Consider the following 14,698-nt stretch of genomic DNA (forward strand, 5'->3'; position numbering starts at 1 on the left):
ATATTAATTTTTAGTATTGCAATAATTCTTTAGTATATAGACCTTGTAAGCTCATCGAATCGAAACAAAGTTTCTAAATAAAATTGAAATATCACAAATGAAATTGACGAATTAAAATTTAATAATTCTGATGCTCATGAGCACTTAAAATACTGTAAAAAATTTAGCGCGGAAAATAATACCTCAAATATGCAGAGCATTGTTTATGTGAATTGGACATAAAATATGAAAATTCACACAAAAAATATTATTGAACATCAAGATCCGCGCCGTAGATTATTAAAGATATTTTAGTTTTATGTTTTATTTTTTTTCTTAATTTAATTTATTATTCTTAAAAAAATTTAATACCATTATTGAAACACGATTTATATAAAATAATTTATATAAATATTTATATTACAAAAAAGATAAAACTTAGTTATTCAAATACAGTAGTTTGAAGTTACATTATAACAAATTTTTAATGACGATAATTCAAGTTCGTTATAAATAGAAATTGCACGGTTAAAAAAAATTATGTTGTAAACTTCAAAATTAGTTAAATAAGTTTTATTTCAATTTTCGGAAGATGTATATACCACATTGAAATAAATAAAAATATTCAAATCATTATTATACGTTAGTAATATATCTTGATATATAATATAAAATATATATTTCTTAATTCTTTAATGCTATAATAAACTTACTCTAAACCTGCTATTTGATACATAAGACATGTGTCGAGAAACGTGATTAATTTCTTACATCAATTATTAGTTTTTAATTATTATTAAAATATTATTAGATAACTAATATAATTAGTTACTCACATGGAATTTGATAAATCTTTTGATAAATTTTTCAGTTTTGTCTGAAAAAATTGAAAACTAAAAAGTTGGTTAACCAAACCATAATTTTTCATACCTTGTAATTGATTAATTTTACAGGTAAAAATGCTAAATTTATAGAACTTTTCTTTGATATTGGTTAATTTTAAGCAAATAATGAAACGAGAGAAATAAATCGAGAGAAATAAATAAAATAAAATTTCAATGTGATCATAAAACTCACATGTTTTATACTGTGATATAGTAGAGTTTTACTTGATTTATAAAGCGAGGGGTATATAGAATGTCAGCTGCGCAGTATTATATTTCAACGGTTACAAAGGATTGAAGGATTGAAGAAAAAGACAACTCATTATTCATAAATATGTAATGCTTTGTTACACGGAACTGTGTGGGAAATTGCTTCAGCGTTGCTTCTTCAGATTGCACTCCGTTTCTTTTAGAAGCTTTTCCAAAGGGAATATGAAATAAATTCTGCGATTTGGTCTGAATATTCAACGAAATATGTGACTGTTTCGTATAGTATTCTTTTGCTAGATTGCTATAACAAAATGTCGTTTTATGACAATCACTACTATCATTTTAACAAAACGTCCCTATGCATTATCGGTTAATGGCCATTTCAATCGCGAATAAAGAATAACGTTATGTTCGCCCTGACAGTGTTTTGTGTTTTACTTTGATAGTCCTTGAGGTGGCTAAAGATACGTACGACAGTAGACGTTGGAATAAAACTAACAGTTTTCCCTGATTTTCTGTTTTTCAGTTTTGGGGTTTTATAACTGGAATGACAGATTTGAATATCCTTATGGATAATTTCTCGACAATGTTACTGAACACCTTCGTCCTTGTAAAATTACTTATGTTTTCCTTTAATAAATATGAAGTTCGTACATATTATGTTTTTGCTATGCGAAAAATTAACCGACTCGTTTTATAATTATAAACCGCACAATTTTTTCGAGCTACAGATTAAACAGTTTCTGGTGTATATCGAAGAGGCTTGGAAATTATTAAGTGAGGGACCAGAACATGAAATATCACAGCATTATAGACAGAAAAGCAAGACTTTCATAACACGATATACGAGTAAGTTTTTTTGTACGTCTTCATTTTATTACAATTAATTTTTTTTATTATTATGCAGACTTATAAAAAGTATAAAATTTATAGCAGTACATGCCATCACATTTACATATCATTTTTTAAAATTTATCTTTTTTAAATTATTTGTTCAATTTAAATTATATAACTTGTCCTTCTTTATTTTTTCTTTTTTTCAAGTTATCAGAGAGAGAGAAAGAGAGAGAGAGAGAGAGAGAGAGAGAGAGAGAGAGAGAGAGAAAGAGAGAAACAGATTAAATTTCTTGATAATAATTCTTTAAAAAATTACATTTAAACTCTCTCTCTCTCTTTGTCTCGATGGATTTTTATGTAAACGGCTTATATATTTTTTAAGTATTTAAAGCAATGCAAAAAAAACTGGTAACTTATTGCAGTTGGTTTTTACTTGATGTGGGTCTTGTATTGCATGCTACCAACCATTAATAGCGGAATATATTATATGCTTTTACCGGCAAATGAAACACGTTCGCTCAGTTTTCTATATCGATTAGAACATGTTCTCGATATGGACAAATATTACAACCTGTTGATGCTTCATGCGTTTATCAGCGTGTTCAGCATATTATCTGTAACAGTAGCTGTTGATGGAATGTTCATATTTTGCATTGAGCATATCTGCGCATTATTTAGTTGTGTAAAGTAAGACGTTTATGTAAACAAAATTGTAATTTTGGTGAAAAATTTTTAACTTAATTATATTTCGAATAGAAATTGTACTTTTATCAAATTAGATACAACATAGAGCGAATACAAGGTTCTGAGTTGGTGTTTCTCAATCCGAATATTGCAGATGACGAAGCGTACTACAGTATAATCAGATGCATCAAATTATACACATGTATCTTAAAGTTGGTGTCAGCCGTTCTTAGATACATTTTGGATAGATTGAAAAAAATAAGAATTGTATAAAATACTTATAAAAAAATGTAATGTAACCTTTCTGTCAACATTAATAATTCAAAACCTAGATACGATAGAGTATCTCATATCAATTGCACGCGTCAGCGACGCATTGTACACAATGCATATGTTATATTAACAAAATGATTTTGTATTAAACTCTGTATATTAATTGTATTAGATTTTTACATAATTTAATTACATTTATTTCCATAAGCTAACATATTTGTTTTATCATTTTACATGGAGATTTTTTGATCTGCTTTCATCTGCCTATGCATCGATTTTCATGACTGTGGTGGAACGTGTAATTATTTGTTTAACCCCTGGCGCAGCAGAGGTAAATATTCAAGATAGATGTAAAATGTTTAGATAGTAATTGTATTTTCATTGATAACGTATTTAATAAAATTATATTTCAAGTTTGTAATGGTGGACACTCAATTTAACTCAACAATCGAAAGCATCAGAATTCTTGTTAATTCAGTAGAAATAATACACGTATATGTTATAAGTTTTATATCTCAACGATTGATCGATTACAACGAATTTCAAGACGTAATGTATGCATTTATTTATCAATATTTAAACTAAACCTTTTGGAGCATATTTTCTAATTATATTAAATTGAAAGTCATGTAAAATTAAATACCTTCGCTAAAAAATGAGTTTTGTTGAATTAATTGTAAATCTGGTAGATTCAACCAGAATCTGGATTCCTAATTAATTCAACAAGATTCTTTTTTCAGTGTTTGTATTTCATATTCATTTTATATATATATATACTAAGTCCTCGATTTACACGATACTTTTTATACGCGATTACAATGTTACGCAATCCTTTTTACACGATCAGAGAATATATGTTTCGCTATCGGTGCGCTGAAAGTGGTTCTTTTCTCATCCATCACTTCACAATCAAGGACCAACATTTCGACACACAGATAACAAAAATATCTATTTCTTATTTTTAAAATTATACTACATCACTAAACCAAAAATTTTTGCTTAATTTATTACACTAAACAACTGCTTTCGAGTACAGTACAGTACTAACAGGTACAATAAAACTTAAGTTAATTCTTCTCAACTTTCATTATTATCGTTTTTGTGCAAATATGCCAAATAAATATTTTTACATGATAAATTCTTCTCTTACAATTTAGATAAACATATATTGTTTTAAAAAATAATTCACGATTTCCATTTATATAAAAAACAAATACCGAAAACAAATACCATGAAACAAATACCGCGTAAATTGAAGAACCGATATATTTAATAATTAGAATAGTTTAGGAATTGTGTTTAGGAATAATGTCGCATTTGAAAAATAAATGGAAACTGTATTAAAAATTAATGTATTAAATTTGTTATAAGTTATAGTTACGCCTGCAACTGGTACAAGATTTTATTAAGATCCAGACAACTTCTGAGATTCACATTAATGCGTGCATTCAAACCGTGCCAAGTAAGAGCTGGTAATGTATTCGTGATTCGTGGTATCGATGGGGACCTTTTGCGCGGTATGTACAAACGTAACATTAGTTCGAGAGAAGTAGTTTCATAAATAAAAATATCTTTGTAATATTAATTTCAGCTTTAAAAAATGACTATGTCTTATTTCACGATGCTCACGTCACTTCAGTAATATAATTACATACAATAATAACCCCGACAAACCAACTTAATAAGAGTTGAGCGGTACAGACAAGTAGATGTATTTCAGACAAATTTATAATTGAATAGACATAATTAGACAGATTTTGTACATCCAGATATAGTTTGGAATTAGTATAAAATGTCTAGTATTCCGTTTAAATTCTGTTACAAGTTGTCGCAAAAATATTGCATCAAGATTATGATCAAATCTAGTCTAGATTATTCAATATATTTGGATAAAATTCATCTAGATTTAGTCCAAGACTTATTTAAAAAATATAAACAGATATTTGATTAAAAGAGGTATAAAAATGAGATTAATGGACGTAGGATTGACATAGAAAATGCAATTAGGACAAATCAAATTAGCCCGATAGTAAAATTAAAAAAAGTAACAAACATGTTAAATAAGTAAGCTGACAATCAATGTGTTATATAGTATATAATAATTACATTAATGTTTAACATAACAAAGGAATAATTTAAACGCGTATTTTTCAAAAACTTTTCAATGTTATGTAAATTACTTCTTTATAAAAAACATTTTATAACTTATATGTAATAAATTTGAATATATACAAGATGTCCGGCAACAAGTGCATTACTTCTCATAAACTAGTAAAAGAAAATTAAACTTGCAAAGAAGTTCTTTACCCTATTTTACAAACTTCAAAAAAATAATAAAAAATTAACTGTTAGGAATCCGTAAAACAATATGCGTCCGCAAGTTAGACAAAAGATACTCTAGCGTTTAAATAGATTGATACACTGAAAGAAAAATATACGCTTGCATAACTGCATGGTAAAATAATTAGAGTTATAAGATCCATTTTTATAATTATTACTGCTGTAATGTTAGTAACAATATCATATTTTAAATTGTTTCTTATTATAATTCTAGAGAAAACATGCAAGAAGTTTTCTCTTTTCATTCTTTTATAATATTCTATCTTTTTATAATGTTCTATTTTTTTACAAATCTATTCTTACACATATCGACGCGCTTCTAGCAATTTCATAAACGCATGTATTTAAATATTAGACCCTATCTTATTACCAAATCGCGTGTATTTACCGCATGCATTATGCTGATTTGCCGACCTTTATTAATTAATTAGCTTTATTAATATACTTCTCATTAATTTCATGAAGTTCACAAAGTGGCAGAAAATTTTTTTGTTAAGTTTAATCTACTTGCTCACAAGAAGTAATGATTATTACCGGACATCTTTTATATATATCGTTATATTGTAGTAAGAATTATAAATAAGTCTTTAAAGTAGTAGGAATTAGAATAAGTAATCTAGTTTATTAGAATAAGTTTAAACTAGATATATTGTAAGATGTTAATGTTTAGATCTTAAAAATAATTAGAAAATGACTTCGTATATTAAAAATAAAAAGTCATTTTCTAGTTTAAAAATTATTCATTATTTAACAAATAATGTAAAATTACATATTTGTACTGTTTGTATCGTGTTTATCTTTATTAAGCTGAAAATTCTGTGTATTCATTGAAGAAAAACAAACTGATTGTCAACGCAAGAAAATTGTGATATGAACATCATAATTTATTTTATAACAAAGTTTTAAAACAAAACAAAATAGTAGTACAAGTGGACTCCAATTTCCTTCTTCGTGTTTTTTTATAGTATAATGTAGTTTATATACGTTTCAGGCTGAAATACAGGCATTTCTTGAGATATAGATTTATTAATGTGTACTACTAAATGCTAAGTAAGCTGGTAAGAAGTTCTTAATGTTATTAGAGACCTTTAGGGTCGTACATACAAACGTAATACTACTTTGACGATAGTTTCAGGAATGAAAACATCTTTGTAATTTTTTCAGCTTTTAAAAATAACCGTGTCTTTCACGATGCTCACGTCATTTTTAGTTTTATGTTTCATATTATCATTTAAAAAAATTTAATTTGTTATTGTTTAAAAAATTTAATATCTTTATTAAAACACGATTTACATAAAATAATTTATATTAATATTTCGGTACAAAAAACATAGAAACTTATTTAAATACAGTAAATTGAAGTTATAACGAATTTCCAATAACAATAAAATTCGCAATAAATAAAAATTACACGGTTAAAAAAAATTATGTAGTAAACTTCAAAATTAGTTAAATATAAGTTTTATTTTAATTTTCGGGAAATATATATACATTAAAATAAATAAAAATATTCAAATCAATATTATACGTTAGTAATATATCTTAATATGTATTTCTTAACTCTTTAATGCTATAAAGAAACTTACTCTAAATCTGCTATTTGACACATAAGACATGTGTTGGAGAAACAAAACTATAATCTTACATCAATTATTAGTTTTCAATTATTATTAAAATATTAATAAATAACTAATGTAATTAGTTACTGACATTATATTTGCTTTTCGATCAATTTTACAGTTTTGTTTGAAAAAAATTTTAAACTAAAAAGTTGGTTAACCAAACCATAATTTTTCATACCTTGTAATAGATTAACTCTACTAAAAATGCTAAATTTACAGAACTTTCCTTTGGCATCAATTAATTTTAAGTAAATAATCAAACACGTGAAATAAATAATTTCAATGTGGTTATAAAACTCACATGTTGCACATTATCATAAGGTAGAGTTTTATTTAACTTATAAAGCGAGGGGTATAGAATGTCAGTCGCGCAGTATTATATTTCAACAGTCACAAAGGATTGAAGAATTGAAGAAAAAGAATACCCATTACTTATAAATATGTAATGCTTTGTTACATGGAACTGTGTGGAAAATGACTTTAGCGTTCTTTCTTCAGTTTGCACTCCGTTTCTTTTAGAAGCTGTATTCAGTATTCCAAGAGAATACTGAATAAGTTCTTTGATTTGGTCTGAGTATTCAACGAAATACGTGACTCTCTCGTGCAGTATTCCTTTGCTACCTTGCTATAACAAAATGTTGTTTTACAACAATCATTACTATTATTTTAACAAAACGTCCCTATGCATTATCGGTCAATGGCCATTTCAATCGCGAAAGAAGAATAACGTTATGTTCGCCCTGACGATGATTTCCACTTGTACTTTAGCAGGCTTTGAGGTGTTTAAAAATACGCGCAATAAACGTTAGAATCAAAACTCAAGATTTTTTTCCTAACTTTCTCTTTTTTCAGTTTTTGGGTTTTATAACTGGAATGTCAGATTTGGACATTATTATGGATAATTGTTCACCAATGTCAGGAGTTATTTTCATAATTATAAAATTACTTTCGTTTTTTTCTAATAAATATAAAGTTCGTACATATTACGTTTTTGCTATGCGAGAAGTTAATCGACTTGCTTTATAATTATAAACCGCGTGATTTTTTCGAGCGCAGATTAAACAGCTTCTGATACAAATCGAAGAGACTTGGAAATTATTAAGTGAGGGACCAGAGAATGAAATATTACGGCATCATGGAGAGCAAAGCAAAACCTTCACAACACGATACGCGAGTAAATTGTCTTTATTTTATTATAATTAATAATTTTTGTTATATAAACTTAATATCGAAATTATAAGAGTACATAAAAGTCATTATTTCTAAATTTTCGTTTTTTTAAACTCATCCTCTCTCTCTCTCTCTCTCTCTCTCTCTCTCTCTCTCACTTTCTCTCGATGGATTTTTTCGTAAATGGTCTATATTCTTTATATTTAAATAGTATGACATGTAAAGAAAAAGTGATAACTTATTGCAGTTATTATTTATTTGACGGGGTTCTTCTATTGCACGCCACCAGTCATTATTAGCGGGATAAATATGTTTCTACCGACGAATGAAACACAGCCGCCCAAGTTTCTATATCGATTAGAACATGTTCTCGATGTGGACAAATATTACAATCTGTTGATGCTTCATGCGTTTATCAGTGTTTTCAGCATAATTGCTATAGCAACAGCAATCGACGGCATGTTCATACTATGCATTGAGCATATCTGCGCGTTGTTTACTTGTCTAAAGTAAGTCATTTATGCAAACAAAGTTGTAGTTAAAAAAAAATTTTAAACACAGTTATAATTTGAATAGAAATTATACTTTTATCAAACTAGATACAACATAGAGCGAATACAAAGCTCAGAGTTGGTATTGCTCAATCCGAATATTGCTGATGACGAAACATACCATACCATAATCAGATGCATCAAATTGCACACACGTATCTTAAAGTTAGGGTCAGCCGCTCTTAGATAAGTTTTAGATAGTTTAAAAAACTAAGAATTGCATAAAATACTCATGAAAAAATGTAATATAACTTTTTTTTTTGTAACATTGATAGTCTTGATAGTTCAACTATCAAGACATAAATATGATAGAGTATCACATGCCAATTGCACGCGTCAGCAACGCATTGTACACATTGCATTATATTAACAAAATAATTTTGTATTAAACTCTGTGTAATTTAATTGTATTAGGTGTTACATAATTTCATTAGAGATTTATTTCTATAAGCTAACATATTTACTTTATCATTTTATATGGAGATTTTTTGATCTGTTTGCATCCACCTATGCATCGGTTTTTATGACTGTGGTGGGGATTATAATGATACCTTTTTGCTTGAGCCTTGCCGCAGCAGAGGTAAATATTTAAGATAGATGTAAAATTTTTAAATAATAATTGCATTATTATTAATAACATATTTAATAAAAAATTATATGTCAAGTTTGTAATGGTGGACACTCAATTTGACGAAAGCGTCAGAATTGTTTCTACTAATTTTGCACAAACAGTACACATATATGTTTTGTGCTTCATGTCTCAACGATTGATCGATTATAGCAGTAAATTTCAAGATGTAATGTATGTATTTGTGCAAACAAGCTTAGTTTAAATATTGATTTATCAAAATTTAAACTTCTTTACACAAATTTTCAAATTATATTAATTCTAAAGAAAATAAAAGACTTCAAAAACCTTTGTATTTTATAAATATTTTATATGTATATACTAAGTCCTCGATTTACACGAGATTTTTTATATGCCATCAATTTTACACAATCCTTTTTACGCGATCAAAAGATATATTTTTCTTATTTTTCTTTATTTTAATTATTCTACGTTAATAAACCAAACATTTTTATTACATTGATCGATTACTTTCAAGTACAGTATCGACAGGTACAATAAAATTTAAATTAATATAATAAATTTCTATTATCTATTCATATATATCTTTTTTTTTTAAATTATTTACGACTTTTAATTGCATAAAAATTTGTAAAACAAATATTCCGTGTAAATTGGGTAAGTGGTATATTTAATAATTGGAATAATTTATAAATCAGTATAATATTTGATAAATAAATGGAAACTATACAAAAAATTAATGCATCAAATTTATCAGTTACAACTGCAATTGGTACAAGATTTCATTGAGATCCAGACAACTTCTGAGATTCACATTAATGCGTGCTATTAAACCGTGCCGAATAAGAGCTGGTAATGTATTCGTGATATCGATGGAGACCTTTAGCGGGGTACGTACAAACGTAACATTACTTCGATGAGAGAAGTTGTTTCATAAATAAAAATATCTTTGGCATATTATTTTCAGCTTCTAAAAATAACCATGTCTTATTTCATGATGTTAACGTCACTAAAGTAATAGTTCCATATAATAATTTATATTAAAGGAAGTAAAAACATGTTAAATAAGTAAGCTAACAATCAATATGTCGTATGTTATATATTATACTATAATAATTATATAATAATTACTACTTTCTTGTTTAACAATAAAATGATGATTTATTCGCCAGTGATTATAAAAGAAAAAACCAATGTAATTACCTATTACGTTTGACCTGACTGGGCTCAAATATATTTAATAATTACATTAATTTTTTCTTGTTTAACATTAGTAATAATTTAAGTGCACAAATATCTTAAAAAAATTTGTTTAGTTTTATATTTTGTATTTTTTTTTCTTAATTTAATTTGTTATTGTTTAAGAAATTTGATACCTTTATTAAAACACAAAATTATATAACATAATTTGTATATATATTTATATTACAAAAAAGATAGGAAATTTTTTATTTAAATACAATAATTTAAAGTTATATTATAGTGAATTTTCAATGACAATAAAGTTCGCTATAAAGAAAAATTACATGATTAAAAAAAATTATGTTGTAAACTTCAAAATTAATTAAATATAAGTTTTATTTCAATTTTCGGGGAAGTGCATATCATATTGAAATAAAAAAATACTCAAATTAATATTTAATGTTAGTAATAAATCTTAATGTATATTATTTCTTAACTCAATAATGCTGTAATACACTTACTCTAAACTTGCTGCGATTTGACATATAAAACATGTGTTCGAGAAACGAAATTAATTACTTATGTCAATTATTAATTATTAATTATATTTTCAATTATAATTAAAATATTATTAAATAACTAGTGTAATTAGTTGCTGACATAAAATTTGCTTTTTCAATCAATTTTTCAGTTTTGCCTAAAAAAAAATCAAAATTGAAAAGTTGGTTAACCAAACCCTAATTTTCCATACCTTGTAATTGATTAATTTTGCAGGTAAAAATTCTAAATTTACAGAACTTTTCTTTGACATTGATTAATTTTAAGCAAATAATCAAACGAAAGAAATGAATCGTTTCAATGTAACCATAAAACTCATGTTGTACATTATCATATAGTAGAGTTTAATTTGACTTATAAAGCGAGGGATATAAAATAACAGTATTATATTTCAACAGTCACAAAAGATTGAAGGATTGAAAAAGACAACTCATTACTTATAAATATGTAATGCTTTGTTACATGGAACTGTGTGGAAAATGCTTTAGCCTTGTTTGTTCAGTTTATACTCCGTTTCTTTTAGAAGCTGTTTCCAACAGAATATTAAATAAGTTGTGCGATTTGGTCCAAATATTCAACGAAATACGTGACTCTCTCATAGAGTGTTCCTTTGCTACCTTGCTATAACAAAATGTCGTTTTACAACAATCACTACTATCATTTTAACAAAATATCCCTATGCATTATCGGCCAATGGCCATTTCAATCGCGACTGAAGAACAACGTTATGTTCGCTCTGACACTGATTTTCACTTGTAGTTTGATAGGACTTGAGGTGATTAAAGATACATGCAGTAAGCGTTAGAATAAAAACTAATGGTTTCTTCCTGATTTTTTGTTTTTCAGTTTTGGGGTTTTGTAACGGGAGCAACAGATTTGGAGATCATTATGGATAATCTTTCGCCAATGTTTCTGGATCTCGTCACCGTTGTGAAATTAATTATGTTTTCGTTTTATAAATACGAAGTTCGTACATATTATGTTTTTGCTGCACGGAAAGTTAATAGACTTATTTTATAAACCGCATGATTTTTTCGAGCTACAGGTTAAACAGCTTCTGATACAAATCGAAGAGGTTTGGAAATTATTAGGTGAGGGACCAGAGAATGAAATATTACAGCGTCACGGGGAACAAAGCAAAATCTATACATCACGATATGCGAGTGAGTTATATAGTCTTCATTTTATTATAATTAATAATTTTTGTTATATAGTCTTAGTATCAAAATTATAGCAGTGTATAAAAATTATTACTTCTACATGTACTTTTTTTAAATTTAACCTTTTCAAATTATTTTGCAAATCAAATTAACTTGTTTTTCTTTATTCTTTTCCTTTTTCTCTTAAGTTATTATAAGAACATAAACTAAATTTTTTAAAGTATTTTTAAAAATTCTTATAAAAATTGCATTAAAACTCTCTCTTTGTCTCTCTCTTTCTCTCTCAATGGATTTTTATGCAGTCTATTCTTTCTATTTAAATAACATGAAATTTGAAGGAATATAAAAAAGAAGTGGTGTAACTTATTGCAGTTGGTCTTTATTTGTCGGGAATCTTCTATTTAACGCCACCAGTTATTACTAGCGGGATAAATATGTTTCTATCGACAAATGAAACACAGCCGCCCAGGTTTCTATATCGATTAGAACATGTTCTCGATGTCGATAAATATTACAACCTTTTGATGGTTCATACGTTTATCAGTATATTCGGCATAGTTGCTATAGCAACAGCTGTTGACGGCATGTTCATATTTTGCATTGAGCATATCTGCGCGTTGTTTAATTGTGCAAAGTAAGTCATTTATGCAAACAAAGACATACTTTAGAAAAAAAGTTAAACAATTATATTCCGAACAGAAATTATATTTTATCAAATTAGATATAACATGGCACGAATACAAAGCTCAGAGTTGATATTGCTCAATCCGAGCATTGCTGATGACGAAGCATACCACAACATAATCAGATGCATCCAATTACACACACGTATCTTAAAGTTAGTGTCAGCCGCTCTTAGATAAGTTTTAGATAGTTTAAAAAAAGTAATTGTATAAAATACTCATGAAAAAATATAACTTTTCTGTAACATTGATAGTTCAACTATCAAGACATAGATACAATAAAGTATCCCATGTCAATTGCACGCGTCAACGATACGTACACAATCTATATATATGTTATATTAGCAAAATAGATTTGTTAAGCTCTGTGTAATTTAATTGTATTACATTTTTACATAATTTCATTAGATTTGTTTCTATAAGCTAACATATTTGTTTTATCATTTTACATGGAGATTTTTTGATCTGCTTTCGTCTGTCTATTCAACAATTTTCATGACTGTGGTGGGAAGTGTAATTATATGCTTGAGCCTTGGCGCAGCAGAGGTAAATATTCTAGATAGATGTAAAATTTTTTAATAATAATTGCATTTTTATTGATAACATATTTAATAAAATTATATGTTAAGTTCGTAATGGTGGACACTAATTTTATCGAAAGCGTCAGAATTCTTGCTGCTAATTCAGCGGAATCAATACACATATATGTTATGAGTTACATATGTCAACGATTAATCAATTACAGCAGCGAATTTCAAGACGTAATGTATGCATTTATTTATCAATATTTAAACTAAGCTTCTTTGTGCAAATTTTCAAATTATATTAATCTGAAAAAAGTCATGTACGATCAAAAACCTTTGTATTTTGTAATATATCTATTTTATATGTATTTTGTATGTATATACTAAGACCTCGATTTACACGATACTTTTTTACGCGGTCACAATTTTACACGGTTTTTTTTATACGACCAGAAAATATATTTTTGTTATTTTTGAAATTATTCTACATCAGCAAACTAAACATTTTTATTTAATTGTATTTATTACACTGATTGTCTGTTTTTGTGTGCAATATAGTGTTAATGGCTACAATAAAACTTGAATTAGTTTTCCTTTGTTTTTATTGGCATTGTTTTTAGGTAAATATACCAAATAAACATATTAAATATATAATTTTCTCTTATATTTTCATATATGTATACATATATTGTTTTGGAAAACTGTTCACGCTTTTCAATTGCATAACAAACCATGAAACAAATGAAACAAATCCGTGTAAATTGGGGAACCGGTATATTTAACAATTAGAATAATTCAAGAATCAGTGTCGCATTTGATAAATAAATAGAAACTATATATAAAAAATTAATATATAAAATTCGTTATCAGTTACAACTGCAATTGGTATAAAATTTCATTGAGATCCAGACAACTTCTAAGATTCACATTAATGCGTGCATTTAAACCGTGCCAAATAAGAGCTGGTAATGTATTCGTGGTATCGATGGAGACGTTTGGCTCGGTACGTACGAACGTAACATTACTTCGATAAGAGAAGTAGTTACATAAATAAAAATATGTTTATGATATTAATTTCAGCTTTTAAAAATGACCGTGTCTTATTTCACGATGCTGACGTCACTCCAGTAATAGTTCCATATAATAATTTATATTGAAAGAAGTAAAAAATGTTAAATAAGTAAGCTAGCAATCAATATATGTTATATGTATATTATATAATAATTCTATTATATGTATATTATATAATAAAATACTATCCTATATGAATCACTGCTTCTTCATACAAATATTTTATAGCTCATATGTAATAAATGTGAATATAAAGATGTCTAGGCACTAATCGTATTACCTATCATAAACGGATAAAACAGATTAACTGTGCAAAAGTTTTCTGCCATTTTGTAAAATTAAAAAAAATTAATAAAAAATTAAAACCGTTAAGGATCTGTA

The 14,698-nt window shown here is 27.0% G+C and overlaps 2 protein-coding genes across 2 annotated transcripts; both read left to right on the plus strand.

Moving 5' to 3' along the window:
• Positions 1-7,870: 7,870 nt before the first annotated feature.
• Positions 7,871-10,474, plus strand: LOC118647187 (the record flags this gene model as incomplete). The annotated part of the gene is made up of 3 exons (XM_036291573.1): positions 7,871-8,030; positions 8,247-8,508; positions 9,888-10,474. Coding segments are annotated over 3 exons (594 nt in total), but the record flags the coding sequence as incomplete, so codon positions are not given.
• A 234-nt stretch (positions 10,475-10,708) lies between these two features.
• On the plus strand, positions 10,709-14,611 carry LOC105832588 (odorant receptor 9a). Its single transcript, XM_012673684.3, has 9 exons — positions 10,709-11,654; positions 11,726-11,845; positions 11,925-12,042; positions 12,412-12,673; positions 12,761-12,877; positions 13,178-13,268; positions 13,352-13,488; positions 14,117-14,249; positions 14,327-14,611. Exons 1-9 carry the CDS (start codon positions 11,511-11,513, stop codon positions 14,375-14,377), a joined length of 1,173 nt encoding a protein of 390 aa, XP_012529138.1. The 5' UTR covers positions 10,709-11,510; the 3' UTR covers positions 14,378-14,611.
• Positions 14,612-14,698: the final 87 nt, after the last annotated feature.

Source organism: Monomorium pharaonis, chromosome 8 (genome assembly GCF_013373865.1).
Source record: "Monomorium pharaonis isolate MP-MQ-018 chromosome 8, ASM1337386v2, whole genome shotgun sequence".
Lineage (NCBI taxonomy): Eukaryota > Metazoa > Arthropoda > Insecta > Hymenoptera > Formicidae > Monomorium > Monomorium pharaonis.

What these genes read in the sequence shown, in the direction of transcription:
- LOC105832588 (XM_012673684.3), top strand. Translation starts at nt 11,511, where the DNA reads ATGTCGTTTTACAACAATCACTACTATCATTTTAACAAAATATCCCTA. An exon ending in TTTCGTTTTATAAATACGAA is followed by an intron (nt 11,846 to 11,924) that starts GTTCGTACATAT and finishes TTCGAGCTACAG; the next exon opens with GTTAAACAGCTTCTGATACA. An exon ending in AGCGAATTTCAAGACGTAAT is followed by an intron (nt 13,489 to 14,116) that starts GTATGCATTTAT and finishes ATTCGTTATCAG; the next exon opens with TTACAACTGCAATTGGTATA.